This window comes from Takifugu rubripes, chromosome 22 (genome assembly GCF_901000725.2).
Source record: "Takifugu rubripes chromosome 22, fTakRub1.2, whole genome shotgun sequence".
NCBI classification, from domain to species: Eukaryota; Metazoa; Chordata; class Actinopteri; order Tetraodontiformes; family Tetraodontidae; genus Takifugu; species Takifugu rubripes.
Window position 1 is genome coordinate 886613 of NC_042306.1, and position 19606 is coordinate 906218.

Consider the following 19606-nt stretch of genomic DNA (forward strand, 5'->3'; position numbering starts at 1 on the left):
TGATCGCGATGATCCCCCCCCCCCCCCAAACCCCAGACGCACGCAAATACGTAACACCCACCAGCTCTTTTGCATATCGTGTGTAGCTGCTGGAAGCCGACCCCTGGGGGATTTTTCTCCCAGAAAATTAACCCCTGCGTGCACGGCGCGTCTCCCGATCGCCCCGTTTCCACCCCTCGCAAACACACACGAGAAGCAATTACTGTGCACAATCAGGAGGGAAACATTTACTCTCCGAGCGGGAGGAAAGGGGCAGGAAATGGGATGTTGCCACCGCCTAGTCTGCGGGGATGCGCCGTGCGCGGCCGCGGCCGCTCTGACAGCCCCGGGAACGTGGCTGCGCGCTCGGAACCGACCCACCTCTGCTCCGCGGCACCCGCTCGGGAGAAAACAGATCTCCGTTTGACTCGCATCAGCCGCCGCTCGCGACGCCGCGTGTGCACATTTGCATGAGCTGGATCCCGAAGGCTCGGACGGATCCCGTCCGGTCCGGCCGGGATCCACCCCGCCGCCTTTTGCAGCCCGCCCCAGCCATTATTTTATTTACCAAACGCTCGTATCCCTCCGCAGGGTCAGAGAGTATTTTGTGGAAATAGTCAAATGTTGGCGTCGCGTCCTCGGCCGCGATGTCTTCTCGGTAAACACCAACAGTCGTGATGTTGCTCGGCCGTTCGGTTCCGAACGTTTGGGTCGGCTTCGGGACGGGGCGCGGGCCGTAGTTGCTGGAAGGGGAGGCGGATCTAGTTTTTAAGGAGCCCAGAGGGGGTGTGCTGCGGTGCCACTTATCATTAGATATGGCCACTGTTACAGAGCGCAGCGAAACGTCATCTTCAACTTAATTTCCCGATATTTCAGGCCCGTTTCCCGGCTCGGCCGCTCCCGTGGATGGGATGTCATTTTCGGAATGCCGATTTTGATTCTCCCGGCGTTCGGAGGCGGTCGTCGCTGCGTGGCAGGCTGACTGCGAGAGTCTTCGGAGTGGCCGCTCGGTCCCGCAGCTCGTCGATGCTGAAGAAAATAGAGCCAGTCGCCAACCGAGCGGTCGGCATCCGACGTCGGCGTCGCGCTTCGGGGTAACGGCGCACTCGCCGAGGGCCCACCGCAAAGTTTCCGCGCGGAGCCTGGACGTTTGCAGCCGCCCGGGACTTTGGGGGGTGCGTTGCTTCTGCGTGTCGGATTGTTGCCCATGGACTTGGGTGGCTAACAGCAACTAGCTAAATAAGCCAACTCGTGAGACGACAGCTGTCATTGGAGAAAGGAAAGTGATCCCCGATGCGTCTGCCAGCGAAGTGCTTTCCCCTTGGATTTGCGCCGTCTTAACTTTCCATCAAATGGGCAAAGTTTGGAATAACATTGCAACGTTGGAATATAATGATATGCATAATGCATTTCTGAGGATCGCAGTGTGGCTTCATTGGAGAGAAGCTAGCTAGCTCCTTTAGCTCGCTGGCTAGTTGGGTGATAAAAGTGCGACGTTTCATTCCCCAGTATTTCGGACATGAAGAGGATAACTGGAGGTTCCTAGGGCTGGAAGGTAAGCCTCGCTAAGGTGCTAAATTGTGTGGCATGTTGGATAAATGTTGGACTTCCCCTCCTGGGCTGAAGCTGAGCCAACATCTCCCTCTCGCCTGATGGCTGTTCTCGGGCGCTTGGCTTTCATGACTGTTCCACGGGAGGGAACCTTCGGTAGAACCGTTCTCGGAACCTCGCCTCGCCAGAGCCCCAGCGTCTGGTGATGGGTGCCAGTGGCCCAGAGGCGACCCGCCGAACCGAGTGGAGAAAGAAATGCCTACGTCATTCCAGAAGGCATCATTCTCACTTTTTGTGCGGCTCCCAGAACAGTTCCGTCTCACCGAGGAGACCGAGCCTTTGTGTGTGCAGCACCGAAGCCCAGCGGGCTGCACCCAGCCTGGCGACCCGGCCAGCCTCGTTCCTGCTCGGTGTCCATTGTTGTCGCAACACCGTTGCTCCCCCCCACCCCCCCTCAACTGTTCGGCGGGTCGGGTTGTGTTTTGTGTTCTGGACGTTAGCTTAGTCAGGGCGACTTGAGCAACTCGGGGCACACACAGGTAACCTGTTTGAGCCCCCGGTTGCCTCGCTGGCTCCCTCCGAAGCCGCGTCCCTCCTGGGATCCGCGCTCGCATACGAGCCGCTCGTCAGCGTCCTTCATCTTTTATTGATCCCGTCCGGATGATGTCAGTGTCGCTTTTGTCTGTGGTCGTCCGAGAAACGGCGACAGAGTTCAACACAACAGGCTAGCACCACTTAGCTGTGCGCAACTTCTTTGTGCTTGACTTGACGGTCCACCTAGCTAGCTACCGCTAGCCATGCTAGCTGCAGTTAGCCACCGCTGCAGCTAGCATGGCTCCAGTTGTGCTCCACTCCACGAGCTGCCTGCTCCTAGGAGGCTCCCCTAAACATGGATGTGCTATTATGTGTGTATATATAATATATATATGGTGGTTACCAGCTCACTGTGACCAGATCCCTTGATGATGCCAGGATCCCCCCTCGGATCCCTGTTTTTCTTCACCAAGGATGCTGGAGGTCTTATTGTGCTAATGAGACGGGTGTTATTGGACCAGCACCTGTCCGTGGAGCCTGCGGGCAGGTGAGGGCTGCTCCTGGCACCAGGGCGGAACCGCAGGTCCATACATTATCTTCTCATCTGGGTTCAGCTTGTAATTACAGCGTAATACACAGGTGATTAGCAGGGATGTAAATCTGTTGGGATGCTGCTTGAAGACCGTGATCCTGTGGATCTGAATGCCCCCCGGGGGGGGTGGAGGCTTCATATGGTGGCACCTCTGAACTGGTTAAGATGAACTGGTTAAACTGACCTGGTTAATCTGAACTGGTTGGCCAGTTTGTGACTGGTTTAGTGATACTGGGGCTGCTAACGGTGCCGCGGCGGCGGCAAGATGGCCGCACGCCGTCTGGGAAGGAGGAGCTCTGGGTCCGGTTCACCCGTGTCACCGTTCAGCCGGGCCTCGCTGGTGACGGGCGCAGTCACGTGCACGGGACCAGCGGCTGGAGGAACCTCGGAGAGACGCCAAAACCCCTCAAAACATCTCCGGCGCCGTGGAAACGGTTGAGAAACGCTCACCGACTCTGCCAGCGGCAACGTTGATCCCACAATATTAAACCAGTTTTTCCGTCTCGGATCAGGTCAACAGAGGGACGTCGGTGGCGCCGAGTGGCGCCCGAACGGGCTGCGGACGATCACCTTGGAGATGTAACGTGGGGCGCGTGCACGTGTTCCACTTCACGTGCACACCTGTCCCGTCAGTGCGGAACATCCCGGAGAAATGGTTCTTAAATATTCCCCCTCCGATCCAGTGGGGTGTGTGTGTGTGTGTGCGTGTGTGTGGGTGTGTGTGTGTGTGTGTGTTGTGACTCCTGGCCAGGCCACACCCCCCCCCCACAACACCTATTTCCCATCTGCTTCGCCGTGTTCTCCCCACGCACGGCCTCCGTGCGTTCGAGGCGCTGTCATCCCGCCGTCGGCAGAGCGTGAAGGGGAAACCTGAACGGGCGCCGCGTGGAGGGGGCGGAGCCATCGTCCTGGTCACAGCTGGTGTCCGGGGCGAGTGGCGCGCCACGAGGAAACACGCCGCCACAACGTAGTGAAGCATGATGTCGTCTTTCTGTTTCAGAATGTCATCAGAGGAGAAGACTGTGGAGCCCTCTGACCAGGGAACCTCGCCGCCCTCCAGCAGTGTTGGGGCGGCGTCCACAGGAAGCCCCGCCCACCCGGACAAGCGCCCTCGTGGTCGACCACGCAAGGATGCTTGTGCCCTTCTGCCCCAGGCGCCACCCTCGTCCATGTCTAAGAACAGGAAAAAGTACGTGGGTTTGGCTCTCGTCTCAGAATCGGTGTTTCAGCCCGCCGCCGTTGGCGTGCAGCTGGTTTCCTGGTCGTTTTAAGCTCCTCCCCAACACGGAGTCGAGGCGTGAGGCGGAGTCAAGCGTGTGACGCTTCCTCGGCATGATGCAGCAGTTCTGCCTGGACGGCTGCTTCAGGGAGAAGCTTCAGAGGGTGCACGTCTGCTAGCGCACGTTAGCATGTAGCAGAACAGCCGAGAGCGTTCCCTCGCTCTCATCGCTGGCCCGATGTGCACGCGCCTGGCCCGATGTGCACGCGCCTGGCCCGATGTGCTGTAGTCTCCTTCATGGAAGAAGCTGCGTGCACGGTGACTCGGTGGCCCCACCCCCCCTGCTGGCGGAGCCTGGAATCGACTCCCTGCCAGGTTTTCCCGGCAGCCCTGCGAGCTGGGACTTCTTTCTCCGGCATTATTTCCATCTTTTCCTCGCTGGGACCGTCAGGATTTGGGCCGCCCGCCCCGGGCCAGCAGGCCTGAATGGCACCGCTCACACCGAGTGTGTGTAGCAGCGTTACACACCCACTGTTGTGTAGCGCCCGGCCTTTAACCCTTCGGGGGGTTCCAGGTCCAGTTCTGGGTGTTCCGGTCTGGGATCTAAACGTGGGAGTCGTCTGTAGGCAGATGTTGGTGGTGTTCCTCTGCAGTGGTCCAACCAAAGCCCAGCCTCAGTTCTGGTTCCGGTCCCCCCCCTCCCCCCATGGTTATTATCCATGAATGGTTTCCACCCAGTTTGCTGCTGGTGACCAAGTTTGACCAGTTTAGCAGCGTCCCAGCATCATTAGCTAACCTGCACCGATCCGGTCTGTGCCAGTCTGGCCCCTCCCCCATCACCTCCGCACCCACGAGGCGTTCAGGCCCCCACCGCCGGGTCTCTATTCAAGTTAAAGTTCTGCCCATTATCTTGGACGTGTCGGCATCCAGCACACGTTATACAGGTGTATGGTGTGTGTGTGTACAGGTGCACCTACAGGTGTATGGTGTGTGTGTACAGGTGTAGCACCGTCCTGGCCTGGCAGTGTACAGTTTGCTCACTATACTGGGGACAGACTGGTGTTTGGGTACTGACCATCTCTCCAGGAGACTAGTTATGGGTTAACATGTGATGCCTCGGCTCTGTGAAGCACCTTTATCACTCACTGTCAAGTCTTGGACTGGTGCTGGTAAACTGGTTGTGATAAACTGGTGCTGGTAAACTAGTTGTGATAACCTGGTGCTGGTAATCTGGTTGTGGTAATCTGGTGCTGGTAAACTAGTTGTGATAACCTGGTGCTGGTAAACTGGTGATAACCTGGTGCTGGTAATCTGGTTGTGGTAATCTGGTGCTGGTAAACTAGTTGTGATAACCTGGTGCTGGTAAACTGGTGATAACCTGGTTCTGGTAAACTGGTTGTGGTAAACTGGTGCTGGTAAACTAGTTGTGATAAACTGGTGCTAGTAAACTGGTGCCGGTAAACTGGTGCCGGTAAACTGGTGCTAGTAAACTGGTGCCGGTAACCTGGTGCTGGTAAACTTTTGCTCCGGCCCAGCTGATGTTCAGGTGAGCGTGAGCCGCACTGGTCACGTCTCAGTCAACACTGGTAACGTGTCCCACAACAACAGACAGGTTTATTCCGGTACCAGGGGACTTGGGTTATCAGGTGGGAACGAGCGTGCTGACCCGTGTTGCCTTGGTGACGCTGGCACATCCCATAGTTTCATCCCATAGTTTGGCTCTTTCACCGTTACATTTGTTGGGTACATTTATTTAGGGAATAACTGGGAATATCAGCTTCTGGAGCGCCGTCTGTCTGCTGTTCTTCATGTTCCCATGATGCCTCTTCCTTCACATCCTGGGTCAGGTCTCTGGTCTCCAGGTCTCTGGTCTCCAGGTCTCTGGTCTCCTGGTCTCCAGGTCTCAGGTCTCTGGTCTCCAGGTCTCTGGTCTCTGGTCTCCAGGTCTCTGGTCTCCAGGTCTCTGGTCTCCTGGTCTCCAGGTCTCAGGTCTCTGGTCTCCAGGTCTCTGGTCTCCAGGTCTCTGGTCTCATGGTCTCCTGGTCTCAGGTCTCTGGTCTCCAGGTCTCTGGTCTCCTGGTCTCCTGGTCTCCTGGTCTCAGGTCTCTGGTCTCCAGGTCTCTGGTCTCTGGTCTCTGGTCTCTGGTCTCCAGGTCTCTGGTCTTCAGGTCTCTGGTCTCTGGTCTCCAGGTCTCTGGTCTCCTGGTCTCCAGGTCACTGGTCTCCTGGTCTCAGGTCTCTGGTCACTGGTCTCCTGGTCTCAGGTCTCCTGGTCTCCTGGTCTCCTGGTCTCCAGGTCACTGGTCTCCTGGTCTCAGGTCTCTGGTCTCTGGTCTCTGGTCTCCAGGTCTCCTGGTCTCCAGGTCACTGGTCTCCTGGTCTCAGGTCTCTGGTCTCCAGGTCTCTGGTCTCCCGGTCTCTGGTCTCCAGGTCTCCAGGTCTCTGGTCTCCAGGTCTCAGGTCTCTGGTCTCTGGTCTCCAGGTCTCCTGGTCTCCAGGTCACTGGTCTCCTGGTCTCAGGTCTCTGGTCTCCAGGTCTCTGGTCTCCCGGTCTCTGGTCTCCAGGTCTCCAGGTCTCTGGTCTCTGGTCTCCAGGTCTCCAGGTCTCTGGTCTCCAGGTCTCCAGGTCTCTGGTCTCCTGGTCTCTGGTCTCTGGTCTCCAGGTCTCCTGGTCTCCAGGTCACTGGTCTCCTGGTCTCAGGTCTCTGGTCTCCAGGTCTCTGGTCTCCCGGTCTCTGGTCTCCAGGTCTCCAGGTCTCTGGTCTCTGGTCTCCAGGTCTCCAGGTCTCTGGTCTCCAGGTCTCTGGTCTCCAGGTCTCCAGGTCTCTGGTCTCCAGGTCTCCAGGTCTCTGGTCTCTGGTCTCCAGGTCTCTGGTCTCCTGGTCTCCAGGTCACTGGTCTCCTGGTCTCAGGTCTCTGGTCACTGGTCTCCTGGTCTCAGGTCTCTGGTCTCCTGGTCTCCTGGTCTCCAGGTCACTGGTCTCCTGGTCTCAGGTCTCTGGTCTCTGGTCTCTGGTCTCCAGGTCTCCTGGTCTCCAGGTCACTGGTCTCCTGGTCTCAGGTCTCTGGTCTCCAGGTCTCTGGTCTCCCGGTCTCTGGTCTCCAGGTCTCCAGGTCTCTGGTCTCCAGGTCTCAGGTCTCTGGTCTCTGGTCTCCAGGTCTCCTGGTCTCCAGGTCACTGGTCTCCTGGTCTCAGGTCTCTGGTCTCCAGGTCTCTGGTCTCCCGGTCTCTGGTCTCCAGGTCTCCAGGTCTCTGGTCTCTGGTCTCCAGGTCTCCAGGTCTCTGGTCTCCAGGTCTCCAGGTCTCTGGTCTCCTGGTCTCCAGGTCTCTGGTCTCTGGTCTCTGGTCTCCAGGTCTCCTGGTCTCCAGGTCACTGGTCTCCTGGTCTCAGGTCTCTGGTCTCCAGGTCTCTGGTCTCCCGGTCTCTGGTCTCCAGGTCTCCAGGTCTCTGGTCTCTGGTCTCCAGGTCTCCAGGTCTCTGGTCTCCAGGTCTCTGGTCTCCAGGTCTCCAGGTCTCTGGTCTCCTGGTCTCCAGGTCTCTGGTCTCCCGGTCTCTGGTCTCTGGTCTCCAGGTCTCCAGGTCTCTGGTCTCCAGGTCTCTGGTCTCCTGGTCTCCCAGTACTCGGCCCTCCCAGCCACCTCCGCGCCACCATTCCAGCTGTGACATGATGTGACCCTGACCCTCCAGCTGTGGCTCCTCTCACCTCTCCTTTCTCCCCCTGCAGGGGTCGCACCAGGGGCAGGGCTGTTGTGGATGAGGAGGACAGCATGGACGGGACTGAGATAACCGAGTCCATCGGCCCTCAGGACACAGGTGAGGCTCTTCTTCGTGTGTGCACGTCTGTTGTGTCTGTGATGTTAGAGGCCCCCCCCTGCAGGCATCAGGGGGGGTTCCACTCCAGGTGGACCTTCTCCCCTGCAGGCATCGGGGGGGGTCCACTCCAGGTGGACCTTCTCCCCTGCAGAACGAGGGGGGGTTCCACTAAAGGTGGACCTTCTCCCCTGCAGGCATCGGGGGGGGTCCACTCCAGGTGGACCTTCTCCCCTGCAGAACGAGGGGGGGTTCCACTCCAGGTGGACCTTCTCCCCTGCAGGCATCAGGGGGGGTCCACTCCAGGCGGACCTTCTCTCCTGCAGAACGAGGGGGGGTTCCACTCCAGGTGGACCTTCTCCCCTGCAGAACGAGGGGGGGTTCCACTAAAGGTGGACCTTCTCCCCTGCAGGCATCAGGGGGGGTTCCACTCCAGGTGGACCTTCTCCCCTGCAGGCATTGGGGGGGGGGGGGGGGGGGTCCACTCCAGGTGGACCTTCTCTCCTGCAGGCATCAGGGGGGTTCCACTCCAGGTGGACCTTCTCCCCTGCAGGCATCGGGGGGGGGTTCCACTCCAGGTGGACCTTCTCCCCTGCAGGCATCAGGGGGGGTTCCACTCCAGTTGGACCTTCTCTCCTGCAGGCATCGGGGGGGGTTCCACTCCAGTTGGACCTTCTCCCCAGCAGAACGAGGGCTGGGAGCCTTCAGAGCTCTTTGGAAGGGTGGATCCTGAGCTACAAAGCTGCGCTGGTCCTGTTTTTCCCTCCCTCTCCTCCTCCCACTGCTCCTCCTGCTCCTCAGACGGGCACTGAGGAGCAGTGGAGAGAGCCCAAGGCTAATGCCCTCTAAAAGCTTTTTAGAATCCCATCAGTCTCTCCAGACCCATTTATGCTCTTTTTATGTGTGTGCATCACGTCATGTGATCATGCCTCCATTCTCCTGGCCTCAGTGCCGTCCTGGTGGAGCTCTCCAGCCTTGGAATTCCACTGAATTCCAGCTTTTTTTGACAGGTTTAGCAGTTCATTCCTCAGCAGTTTCATTCACTCCACTGCTCCAAAAACCCCAAAAACCTGCCCGTTCGGTTATCTGCTGACAGAGGAGCCTAAATTAACGACACCTCAGTGGCTGCTAATGGAGCGTCTGCCGAGAGCCTCCTGACGGCGGCACCAGGGACGTGTTTCCTGTGATTACAACTCCAGCCTTTTCCTGGTCACTTGGGCGTCCTGACTGGGAATAAAACCGTCCTGCTAACATTTTGAACCCGTGCAGATTCCAGGTTCATGGCGATGGCTGCCTGAGCGTCATTAGCTCTTCATCTCACCTGCAGAAACACCAATCCAGCACGTGGAAGCTGTGGAAGTGGTGACCACAGAGGTGACGGAGGAGGACGGGCCCTCTTCCCCTCTACCCCAGAGCCCTCCAGCTGGGACGTCCGTCGGACCAGCTGTCCCAGAGAGTAGAGAAGTCAAAAGCAGGTCAGTAAAGACGAAACTCCCAGAAAACCCAGTTTGTTTGCTCATTTATTAGCGTGGTTGCTAAACACTGTTGCTTCCCTGACGTATCTGCTCAACCGTGCAAAGCAACTAACTTTTTACAGATTTTTTTTAACCCTCACATCTACGTTATTTGTCTTATTTCAATGAAACAATGACGTTGCCCCCCCCATCATGAACGCATCTTCTTTCCTCCGTATTGGACCCTCGTTAGCTTGCAGGCAGGTGACTCTTAGCATCCGTTTCTGTCCCCCAGGGAGCGTCTCTGTGCCTTCTGTTACTGTGGTAGCCGTAGCCTCTTGGGTCAGGGGGACCTGCAAGTGTTCGGTATCGCACCTCAGCTCGAAGCACTCTTCAGCAACAAGGACGGAGGAGGCTCGGCGAGCGATAGCGGCGATGGCGATAAGACCACTCAGCCAAAAATGCCTGGAGAGACCACCTCAGGACAGAGAGCAAAGACGAAGTAAGTCAGCCCCTGTGATCCGTCACGGATCTGGCAGCGTTGGCCGGGTGTGTAGTGGCGGTCGAGGAGGGGAAAAGGCCGTCATAAGCAAATTCACCGTATGGCTAAGCTAGGATGCTCTGGGACTGGTAATTGTGATGAGATGCCTCCTGAAACTGTCTCCATTTCTCTACCCCTGCTCTTCCACACGTGTGTAGCATATCCTTACGCTAGCTGGCAGCGCTTCTCTCTCTTATGGCGGCGTTTTCGCTCTAAATGTGTTTCAGTGGGTCTGAAAGCTGTGAGGAAGAACCAGAGCGCACCAGTGGTGTTTTGGACGAGCTGTCTCACGTTGGCCTCCCTCCACATCTCAACGTCCAGTCTCTCTTTGAGTCGGGTAAAGACATAGTCAACACATCTATTCGTCAGTACGCAGTGAAAGATGCACTCCTGAATGCACCGTTTGCTGACCCTCCAGGGCAATGCTGGGCACATCAGAGCTGTGCCTTGTGGTCTGAGGGGGTTCGTCAGGGCGAGGGACAATCTCTGCTTAATGTGGACAGAGCCATATACTCAGGGAGCACAAAGGTGAGTCGGACGAGCCGTGTGTGGACTAATGGGCCTTCCTAGCATGTTAATGTGCCGCAGCAGCATGAAGCGGGTCTTCATGAGGCAATGGGAAGCTGATGGATCAGACTGACTGGTAAAGGTCGACCTGGCAGCGTGGATCTGTCAGCTGTGAAATGGAAAAGGTCACGCCACTCAGCGAGGCTGAGCTCTCATGGTAGCTTAGCCCTCGCAGCCCTCTGAGTGTGTCGGGAGCCCATCAGCACTTCCTCCGCTCCTTCTCAAGAGCAGCCACACGGGGAACGTTCCAGGCTCTGGCATAATTGTGATCATCACGGGGTTAAAATGGATTTACTAAAGATTTAGACTTAAGTGATCACTCCCAAAGAGAAATTAAAGGATTGAGTAGTTTATGCCTCTGTTGCAGGTGCCGTCAAATAAACTGGTGTTAAGGGTTTATTGTTTCCATCATTAAATGTGCCGATTGTAACCGTGTCCAAAGACACATAATGAATGATTTTGCTCTTTCTGCAGCACTGTGCATATTGTAAGCGCCTTGGAGCATCCATTAAGTGCTGTGCTGAAGGATGTGCTCAACTCTACCATTACCCCTGTGCGGGGGCAGCTGGAACCTTTCAGGATATCAGGAGTTTCTCGCTTCTCTGCCCAGAACACACCGAACAGGCCATTCACAAATGTACGCTCCCTACGGCCGTCGTCTTACCTGCACACGCAATAAGAAGTTCCTCGCCACCGCCTGAGATTAACTGGCTGTTTTGGGTTTTTCTTTGCCTAGTTGTAGATGATGTACATTGCACGCTGTGTGATAGCCCAGGGGACCTGCTGGACCAGCTCTTCTGCACCAGTTGTGGTCAGCATTACCACGGGACATGCTTGGATATGGCCGTGACCCCTCTGAGAAGGGCAGGGTGGCAGTGCCCCGAGTGTAAAATCTGCCAGACGTGCATGTGAGTCTCTTTGCCTCCCGCTCCTACTGTATCGGCTATATTGGTTTAAGCTTAAATTCTGAATGCAGTATTAAAGGGATGTTAAAAGGACTTTTGTTGTTTGTGTGAAAGTTCAGATTTCCACACTTGTTGTTTACATATTTGTCACATTGTGTAATTTTACGCTCAAATTACAGAACATTGTAATTTGAGAAGCAAATATGTAGCGGTAGGCTGAGCATGGACATCCTGGTGAGGTCTTAAGCATTTGGGTTAACATTACCATGAGCTTGAAGGGTGGAAACCTCACAGTCTGCTCGTGTAAAGACACTTCTAGTAGGTCTGATTTAATCAAACCAAACCTGGTGTTTGCCCACACTCGGGGGGGAAACACCCACTCTTACCATGGACCTCAGCTGAGTGGAGCCTAAACCTTAGATTTGTTGATTTTTGTTGGAAAGGTTCCATGTTCCAAACCCTTTTTCTGCTCTGCAGGAACCCAGGAGAGGACACTAAGATGCTTGTATGTGACATGTGTGACAAAGGCTACCATACCTTCTGTCTGCAACCTGCTATCGACTCTCTTCCTACCAACGGATGGAGATGTAAGGTAGGACAACCTTGGCAGATGGGAACTTTGGTGCTCTGCTGATGGAAATAGCGCAGTCTGTGCAACAAAGCCCCCTACCTGCTGCAGGATTAGCCTGCTGCTGCTGCTACTGTTGCTGCTGCTGCTGCTGTGGCTGCTGCTACTGTTGCTGCTGCTGTTGCTGCTGCAGCTGGTGCTGCTGCTGCTGCAGCTGGTGCTGCTGCTGGTGCTGCTGTGGCTGCAGCTGGTGCTGCTGTGGCTGTTGCTGCTGCTGTGGCTGCTGCAGCTGGTGCTACTGCTGCTGCAGCTGGTGCTGCAGCCGTGGCTGCTGCTGTGGCTGTTGCTGCTGCTGTGGCTGTTGCTGCTGCTGTGGCTGCAGCTGCAGCTGGTGGTGGTGCTGCTGCTGCTGCTGTGGCTGCAGCTGGTGCTGCTGTTGCTGCTGCTGTGGCTGCTGCTGCTGCTGTGGCTGCTGCAGCTGGTGCTGCTGTTGCTGCAGCTGGTGCTGCTGCTGCTGCTGCGGCTGCAGCTGGTGCTGCTGCTGCTGCTACTGTTGCTGCTGCAGCTGGTGCTGCTGTGGCTGCAGCTGGTGCTGCTGTGGCTGTGGCTGCAGCTGGTGCTGCTGTGGCTGCTGCTGTGGCTGCTGCTGCTGCTACTGTTGCTGCTGCAGCTGGTGCTGCTGTGGCTGTTGCTGCTGCTGTGGCTGCTGCTGTGGCTGCAGCTGGTGCTGCTGCTGCTACTGTTGCTGCTGCAGCTGGTGCTGCTGTGGCTGTTGCTGCTGCTGTGGCTGCAGTTATTGGTGACCCTCAAAATTAATCTTGGCTCGTTGTGAACCAGTAGTGCCCATGCATGCTGATGATCGCTTGAATTGAGGATCTGGAACCCCCATTTTGTCTCTGTGACATTTGCTGCGTTACAAGGAAATGTGGGATAGAGCCTGCGTTCAAATGCGTGCACGCTGGGGGCTTCTTTCCCTGTCGTGGTTTGTGCTTCTCATGCTTCTATAATGACTCACATAGCCAAGTCTTTAAGGCCTCAGTTGCACTGTCATGAGTATTTCCACCCATGTGAATGAGTCTTTTTGCTCTAAATGAATATCTGTTTCTGTAAAAACAATATAAAAAGATCCTTAATTTACTGCCCAAGTCCAGTACCTCAGAAAATTGCATTTATTGGAGTGGATTTTCAGGGTCGCGCTAATAAAAAAAGACTATTTTTGCTCTTTAGAACTGCAGAGTGTGTGTTCAGTGTGGAACGCGGAGCAGCAAGCAGTGGCATCACACAAGCCTGCTGTGTGAGATCTGCGTCCAGAACCAGGACCCTGCTCTGTGCTGCCCGGTGTGTGCCTGCACTCTGGACCCTGAGCATCAAAAAGATCTCCTCTTGTGCCACATTTGTAAACGGTAAGACAAAGGAATAATCTGCTTCTGTGTGTCAGACCAAAACTATCTGCTTACGTCACACCCCGACACAACCTTCCTGCGTTCTTCATTCAGATGGTTACACCTGGAGTGTGAGCGTCAGCACTCGGGCCGAGCAGAAATCCACCCCAGAGAAGACTACGTTTGTTCCAGCTGTCGGTGTCCTGCTGCGGAGCAGACGGAGGACGTGGACGCAGGCCCAGAGCTCACCTCTCAGCCCGCCTCCATGCACACGGACCCTGAGACCGACCTACAGCCGGCCAAAAAGCACACAGACCTTGAGTTTGGCACGCAGCCGCCCCCCCAAATGCACAACGACCCCAAACCCCAGTTACTCGCCGTTCCGACGCACTCGGACCCAGAGCCTGCTCAGGCCGCCGTCCAGGAGGAGGAGCTGGACACGTCAGCCTCAAAGCCTGGTGGGTGTTTCCTCCAGTGGCTCTGCTCTTGCAGCATTCTAGCTGCATTATGGGGTTCGTCACATGCTTGGAGCTCCGCGGGAATTTGGTAGTTTGGGCCAAACAAAGTTGCATTTCAGGTGTTGCAGACGATTTCCTTTGATTTGGACTCGTCTTGGTTTTAAGAATCTTCTTCATTCAACACTCTTCTACTAGTGACAGACTAAAGAGCTTTACTGTGAAACTGTAGTTCTGAAGTCCAGTGTGCTAACTAATAACTAGTACTGATAACTAATAACTACTAGCTGCCGTCCAGGTGAAGGAGACGGTGCCTCAGACAGACCTGTGCCAGTGTTGTCTCAGGTTGTGAAACTCTCCATCCTGTCAATGTGAAATTGGAGCCAAAGGATTTTACATGATTCTGTTTTTCTATGGAAACATCAAATAATCAGTTTTTGGTGGAACTTCCAGCATTTTTGCAGCTATGTTAATATTCAAAGTGTCATTGCTTGCTGCCCTACCTCTGTGGCTTCAGCCCCGCGCTTCAGCCCCGTGCTTCAGCCCCGTGCTTCAGCCCCATGCTTCAGCCCCATGCTTCAGCCCCATGGTTCAGCCCCATGCTTCAGCCCCATGGTTCAGCCCCACGCTTCAGCCCCATGCTTCAGCCCCATGCTTCAGCCCCATGCTTCCGCCCCGTGGTTCAGCCCCGCGCTTCAGCCCCATGCTTCCGCCCCGCGCTTCAGCCCCACGCTTCAGCCCCATGCTTCAGCCCCATGGTTCAGCCCCGCGCTTCAGCCCCATGCTTCAGCCCCATGCTTCAGCCCCATGCTTCCGCCCCGTGGTTCAGCCCCGCGCTTCAGCCCCATGCTTCAGCCCCATGCTTCAGCCCCATGCTTCCGCCCCGTGGTTCAGCCCCGCGCTTCAGCCCCATGCTTCCGCCCCGCGCTTCAGCCCCACGCTTCAGCCCCATGCTTCAGCCCCGCGCTTCAGCCCCGCGCTTCAGCCCCGCGCTTCAGCCCCATGCTTCAGCCCCATGCTTCAGCCCCGCGCTTCAGCCCCGCGCTTCAGCCCCGCGCTTCAGCCCCATGCTTCAGTGCAGCACTTCAGTGCAGCGCTTCAGCCCCGCGCTTCAGCCCCGCGCTTCAGCCCCGCGCTTCAGCCCCATGCTTCAGCCCCATGCTTCAGCCCCGCGCTTCAGCCCCGCGCTTCAGCCCCATGCTTCAGCCCCGCGCTTCAGCCCCATGCTTCAGTGCAGCACTTCAGTGCAGCGCTTCAGTGCAGCGCTTCAGCCCCATGCTTCAGCCCCATGCTTCAGCCCCGCGCTTCAGCCCCGCGCTTCAGCCCCGCGCTTCAGCCCCGCGCTTCAGCCCCGTGCTTCAGCCCCGCGCTTCAGCCCCATGCTTCAGTGCAGCACTTCAGTGCAGCGCTTCAGTGCAGCACTTCAGTGCAGCGCTTCAGTGCAGCGCTTCAGCCCCGTGGAGATGCTTCAGGAACCCCCACTGCCCCCACTGTCTCCACCACAGTCTCCCAGAGAGACTGCCTTCCCTACTAACCCTTCCATCAGCTCCGTTGGCTCATCCATGATTCCCACAGTTCCACCTTCTCCACCATATAAATGTGCTGGTACCAGCTTTTTCCTGTGGACCTGCATCTCCACATCTGGAAAGGCTGTGTGTTTCTTTCTTTTTTCACAGATGTGCTCTTGAATACATCAAACAGGTGGTTTATGCTTTCGCTGCTTCATTAATACGTTTGCCTGCATATCAGATGTCAGTTTGCTTTACTTTAGTCCAACAGGCCTCTTGTGCTCTAACCTTTCTGTCCAGGTAATATAAATTAGCCACAAAATACTTTTATTGATTTAGAGAACCACAAGTTTAGTTGCTCGTGTCAAAGGAGACCCTCTGATTTCCTCCAGCTGTTGGTTGGATCGGTGTTGATAGACGGGCTCCAGGAATACAAATGAAATTTTGTTTTTGGATATTTGTGCTCGGCTTGACACTGCGAACATATTTTCATGTGCCTGCCCTGATTAAAGACATGATCCAGACCTCTTCATCACCCGTCACGACTGGTCACGACTGGTCACGACCGGTCCCCGCTCAGGGCTTAATAGCAGACGTGTCGTCGCTCAGCTGCCAGTTGTGGCTGAGAGCAAACCTGTGAATGGAGTTAGGCCCGGCTTAGGCCCCCCAAGTGTTAATGAAAGCTCTGTATTCAGCTCCATCTTTCGCTCTTTAACTGTAGGAGTTGTAGGAAGCGAGTGTGAATGAGTACGTGTGTTGAGCCCGCTCAATAGTTGAAGGCTTGAGACGGTCCGAGGCTCATATCCTAATTGACTTTTTGGCATCGGCACCGGATGAGCACCTGCAAGCTGCACAGTCATGAGCTCAGAGCACACAGACCCTGGGATGTCGGTTGCCAGGGCAACCCCCTTCCCTGGCAGAGATGCTTAGCAGGTGCATGCGTGTATCAGAAACAGTGTGACATGGGAACCGGTGGGTTGAAATGGTGGGCCCCTCATTAAGAGGCTGCTAGGTGGAATAATGCCTTGATGTATGGGAGCCCTTTTGCCTGGAATGAGGGCTACTATTCATGCTAGATGGGCTAAATGTATTGACATGTCTAAAACAAAAGTAAGTTAGTAGTAAAAATGGATTGTTTGTGCTCTTTAACACTGTAGTGGCCATGTGGCCGACACTTAAAGAAGCCAGCTGGATACAGGGAAGAGGATTATCTGGGAGCCTTCAGTTGTACAAATGACCAATATTCATGATGGTAAATGTTCAGGCTCTTACACAGACCAGCAGTCCACCGACCAGGAGGGATCCCCACAGATTGTCTGAACGCGATAGTAACAGCTTTGTGGGCGTAGAGATAAGCACCGAGAGAGGGGGAAGGAAGAGGGGATGTCTTCAGAATGTTGTTGCATCTCCTAAAATCCAGATAATTGTTAAGTACATAACGTGATATCTCTTTAACGTTGTGTTCCAGATGTCTCAGCGGGATTAGACCTCGAGAGGGAGCCTACTCCAGTCAGTGAAAGCCCAGCAGAATTTAAAACAGGTTTGTGTTTGTTCGACATCATCCACATAGTTTACTAGAATTAAGACTGGGCTGAGAAGCAGAGGGTTCTCGGTTCGAGACCCGGAAGGTGTATAAGTGAACTGTGTGAGTGATGGGGCATAATGTAGCGCTTCAGACCTGAACAGCTGCCTTTCTTCATGCAGACACAAGAGCAGCAAGTACCTCCACGGAGACGTCCACATCTGCAGTGGCCCCCAAGCAGGAACCCGAGTCCTTTCCAGTCGGGCCCTCTCTGGAGTCACCACCTACACAGGATGCCACATCAGTCAAGCCAGCAAAGACAGAGGTCTGCTCTGCAGAGGGTCTGGTCATTTTCAGCACAAAGGATAGTAAGGCCATCATCCCAACCACCAAAGAACCAAGTACTACGTCAGGACCGTGCACAGAGCAACCAATGGAGGTGTCATTATCTGCGCCTTTGAAAGCCGATGATGTCGGCGGTTCTTTCATGGAAGGCGTTCAGAAAGAATTTCTCAAGGAAAAGGTTGAGGGGGCTTTTTACAGGAACCTTTCAGAGTCTGGTAAAGCCTTAGGATCTGGATCCTGTAAATCAGAGGAGAAGTCCACCGTTCAAGACATCAAGCCCAGTGTGTCACTGTCCAACCTGTCTTCGGAGGAGAGGCCACTGAAGACATCCGTGGAAAGATTAGCAGAAATGATCTCCTTTCCGTGTCACTCCTCCCCCCTGGGCCGAGGGGCCACTCCCAGGGAGCTGCTCCAGGCTCAGAGCCGACCTTTGCTGGGCGACCATAGCAGCGCAGTGCCAACCACCACACTTATACCCCTTCCCCCTAAAATTGGAATGGGAAAGCCAGCCATCACCAAGAGGAAGTTCTCCCCTGGGAGGCCACGGGTCAAGCAGGTGGGTTCCTCGCCGTCTCACAGAGCTCCGCTAATTTGCTTCACGTTTCTAAGCTTCTCTCTGCTTTCTTTACACACCCCGCCCGAGTCGTAATCCCGCGTGAGTGCAGGTCCATCCTTGGTGTCTTCTCGGGCCCCTTCCACCTTACAATCCAATCATCTTCGAGCAGATATGTTTTACATCTTGTTGTGCCTCCCCGCCTGTCTCCTGTAACCCCCTGGATCTCAGGTTCTTGGTTCTTTAATAAATGTGGGGCTTTTCCTGGGTGAACCTCACTTGTTCTGTGTGACCCAGAGACACTGAATCATGCTCAGTCTCTTCTAACTCACGAGGCTCGTCTCTCTGATGAAGGTTGTAGCCAAGCTGTCCTGACGTGTGTGAACACGAAGCGTTCAGAGGGCAGTGTTGGCTCTTCTACTCCATGCATGCTGCACTATTATACACAGTGTCATCACTGTGCATGAGGCCACGGTACCAGTAGAAAGTGATCACAAGTGGCCCCTTTAGTGAGCAGACGTGAATAATCAGTGAAGATGCTTTGGGTCTTCTCCTCGTCTTGTCACTAACCACTGTGATGGGATCAGTCCAAGGTGGATTTGTTCAACACCAGGCTTCCTGTTTGGTTGAGACTGGAATGGTTGGAGGCAACGATGCATCTCGATTTATAGAACGTTACAGTTTTTATATATTTACTGCACGTAGATAAACATGGCAGCACGAGGGGCTGCCAATCCCCAGTGCATGAGCTGACCGGGGCTGATGTCCTGTAATAAGAGGTTGTACCTGCTGCTTATACCCCAACCATGCATGAACCAGCGCCAGGCTGCAGCTATTCCGTGTTCATGTCCACACGTGACGTCATTCCCTCCCTGTAAGATTAGTTTGCTACATAACGCGGGTGCTCTCCATCCATTAGTTTTTATTTGCCACTTTGCTTCTCCGCTCGACTCTTTTCCCTTGATGCATCCCTGCGTGCTGTCGGCCCTCGGCACTTCCTCCTGTCAACAACAGACAGGCTTTCACGCTGAGATGACCTGGCCAGTTGTGCAGAGAATGCCTCGTGCACAGTTGTGTTCCTTAATATTGTCTCGGGCGTGTGACACGTGCATGACACGTGCATGACGGCTCGCTGTATTGCGCTTTAAGAGCAGATTCTTGCTTTCTGTTTTGGCATGTCGGGTGCTTCCTAACGCTGTGGACTATCACGTTCAGCCCAAAAGGCATTTCAAGCTCACCACATCTCTCTTAACATCTTTCTTGATATGTTTATTTTTTCTGAGCTGGCTTTGTTTTTAAGTTGCTGCATTTTGTCACCCTCTACTCCCTCCCTTTCTCTCACTCTCACCCACCCTCCCTTACCTAGGGTGCATGGAGTCCCCATAGCAGTGTGAGCTCCCCCTTGTCTTGGTCACCAGACCAGCCAGAGGGGTGGGATGTCCAAAAGACGAGGCAGTCCTCTGGCAGCCCCGGCTGGAGCATCAGAGTGGTAAATAATGTGGCTCATCGGAGACAGGAGGGCAGCAGCTGCCTCCTGTTGGCCTCTTTGCCCGAGTGACACGCGCCCTCCGAGTCTTCCTCAAAGTCACTGTCAACCACCCTCCACAACAATAAAGTTAACCGTGGCGTTCAAGTGAAGTCATCGTTATTTTAGTTCACCCTGTCACTCGGGCTGAAGTAGCGTATTAGGAGCTAACAAATGATTTGGATGCGTGTTTTAACAAAGTCAAACTGTCCTCTTTTGTCAGCACAGCCCTGCCGTGTCTCTTTGTTTTCCCCTCTTTTTGATATTGTGAAAAGTCTATGCACTTGGTTGCCATGGCGACAGGCCTGGCTGAAAGCGTCTTGAGGGTTAGATGTTGTGCTGCAGCAGGGCTCCACCTATGTTGAACATCTCTGTACAGCGAGTCTATCAAGGGTGTGCAACACTGCCAGAGCTCATTTTCAGCTGAATTCCACGTCATCAGTGTTATTGATTGATAGTTATTGATGATATTTTGATCTCTGCTGACAACGTGCCACCATATTCATGCTCTGCATGACCTTTTTAAGATCTCTGCCTTGTTGAGCTGGTCAACCTGCGAATAAAGAGGAACTCTAGAACACGGGGGTGGCCGTT

General features: G+C 54.9%; 1 protein-coding gene across 8 annotated transcripts in view; it reads left to right on the forward strand.

Annotated features, from left to right (window-relative positions):
* Window positions 1-269: 269 nt before the first annotated feature.
* kmt2cb (lysine (K)-specific methyltransferase 2Cb) overlaps window positions 270-19606 on the forward strand; it is a 43315-nt gene continuing 23978 nt past the window's right edge. For 6 of the 8 annotated variants that reach the window (XM_029830390.1, XM_029830391.1, XM_029830394.1 and 3 more), the window contains exons 1-15: window positions 270-1534; window positions 3657-3845; window positions 7602-7690; window positions 9015-9162; window positions 9437-9643; window positions 9910-10019; window positions 10101-10210; window positions 10724-10886; window positions 10986-11157; window positions 11632-11746; window positions 12950-13125; window positions 13219-13562; window positions 16536-16607; window positions 16772-17490; window positions 18854-18976. In XM_029830390.1, coding sequence (XP_029686250.1) covers window positions 3658-3845; window positions 7602-7690; window positions 9015-9162; window positions 9437-9643; window positions 9910-10019; window positions 10101-10210; window positions 10724-10886; window positions 10986-11157; window positions 11632-11746; window positions 12950-13125; window positions 13219-13562; window positions 16536-16607; window positions 16772-17490; window positions 18854-18976 — 2736 coding nt within the window. In that variant the 5' untranslated portion in view covers window positions 270-1534; window position 3657. The remainder of the gene's footprint in view (window positions 1535-3656; window positions 3846-7601; window positions 7691-9014; window positions 9163-9436; window positions 9644-9909; window positions 10020-10100; window positions 10211-10723; window positions 10887-10985; window positions 11158-11631; window positions 11747-12949; window positions 13126-13218; window positions 13563-16535; window positions 16608-16771; window positions 17491-18853; window positions 18977-19606) is intronic. The other 2 variants (XM_029830396.1, XM_029830398.1) reach the window with 2 other exon arrangements.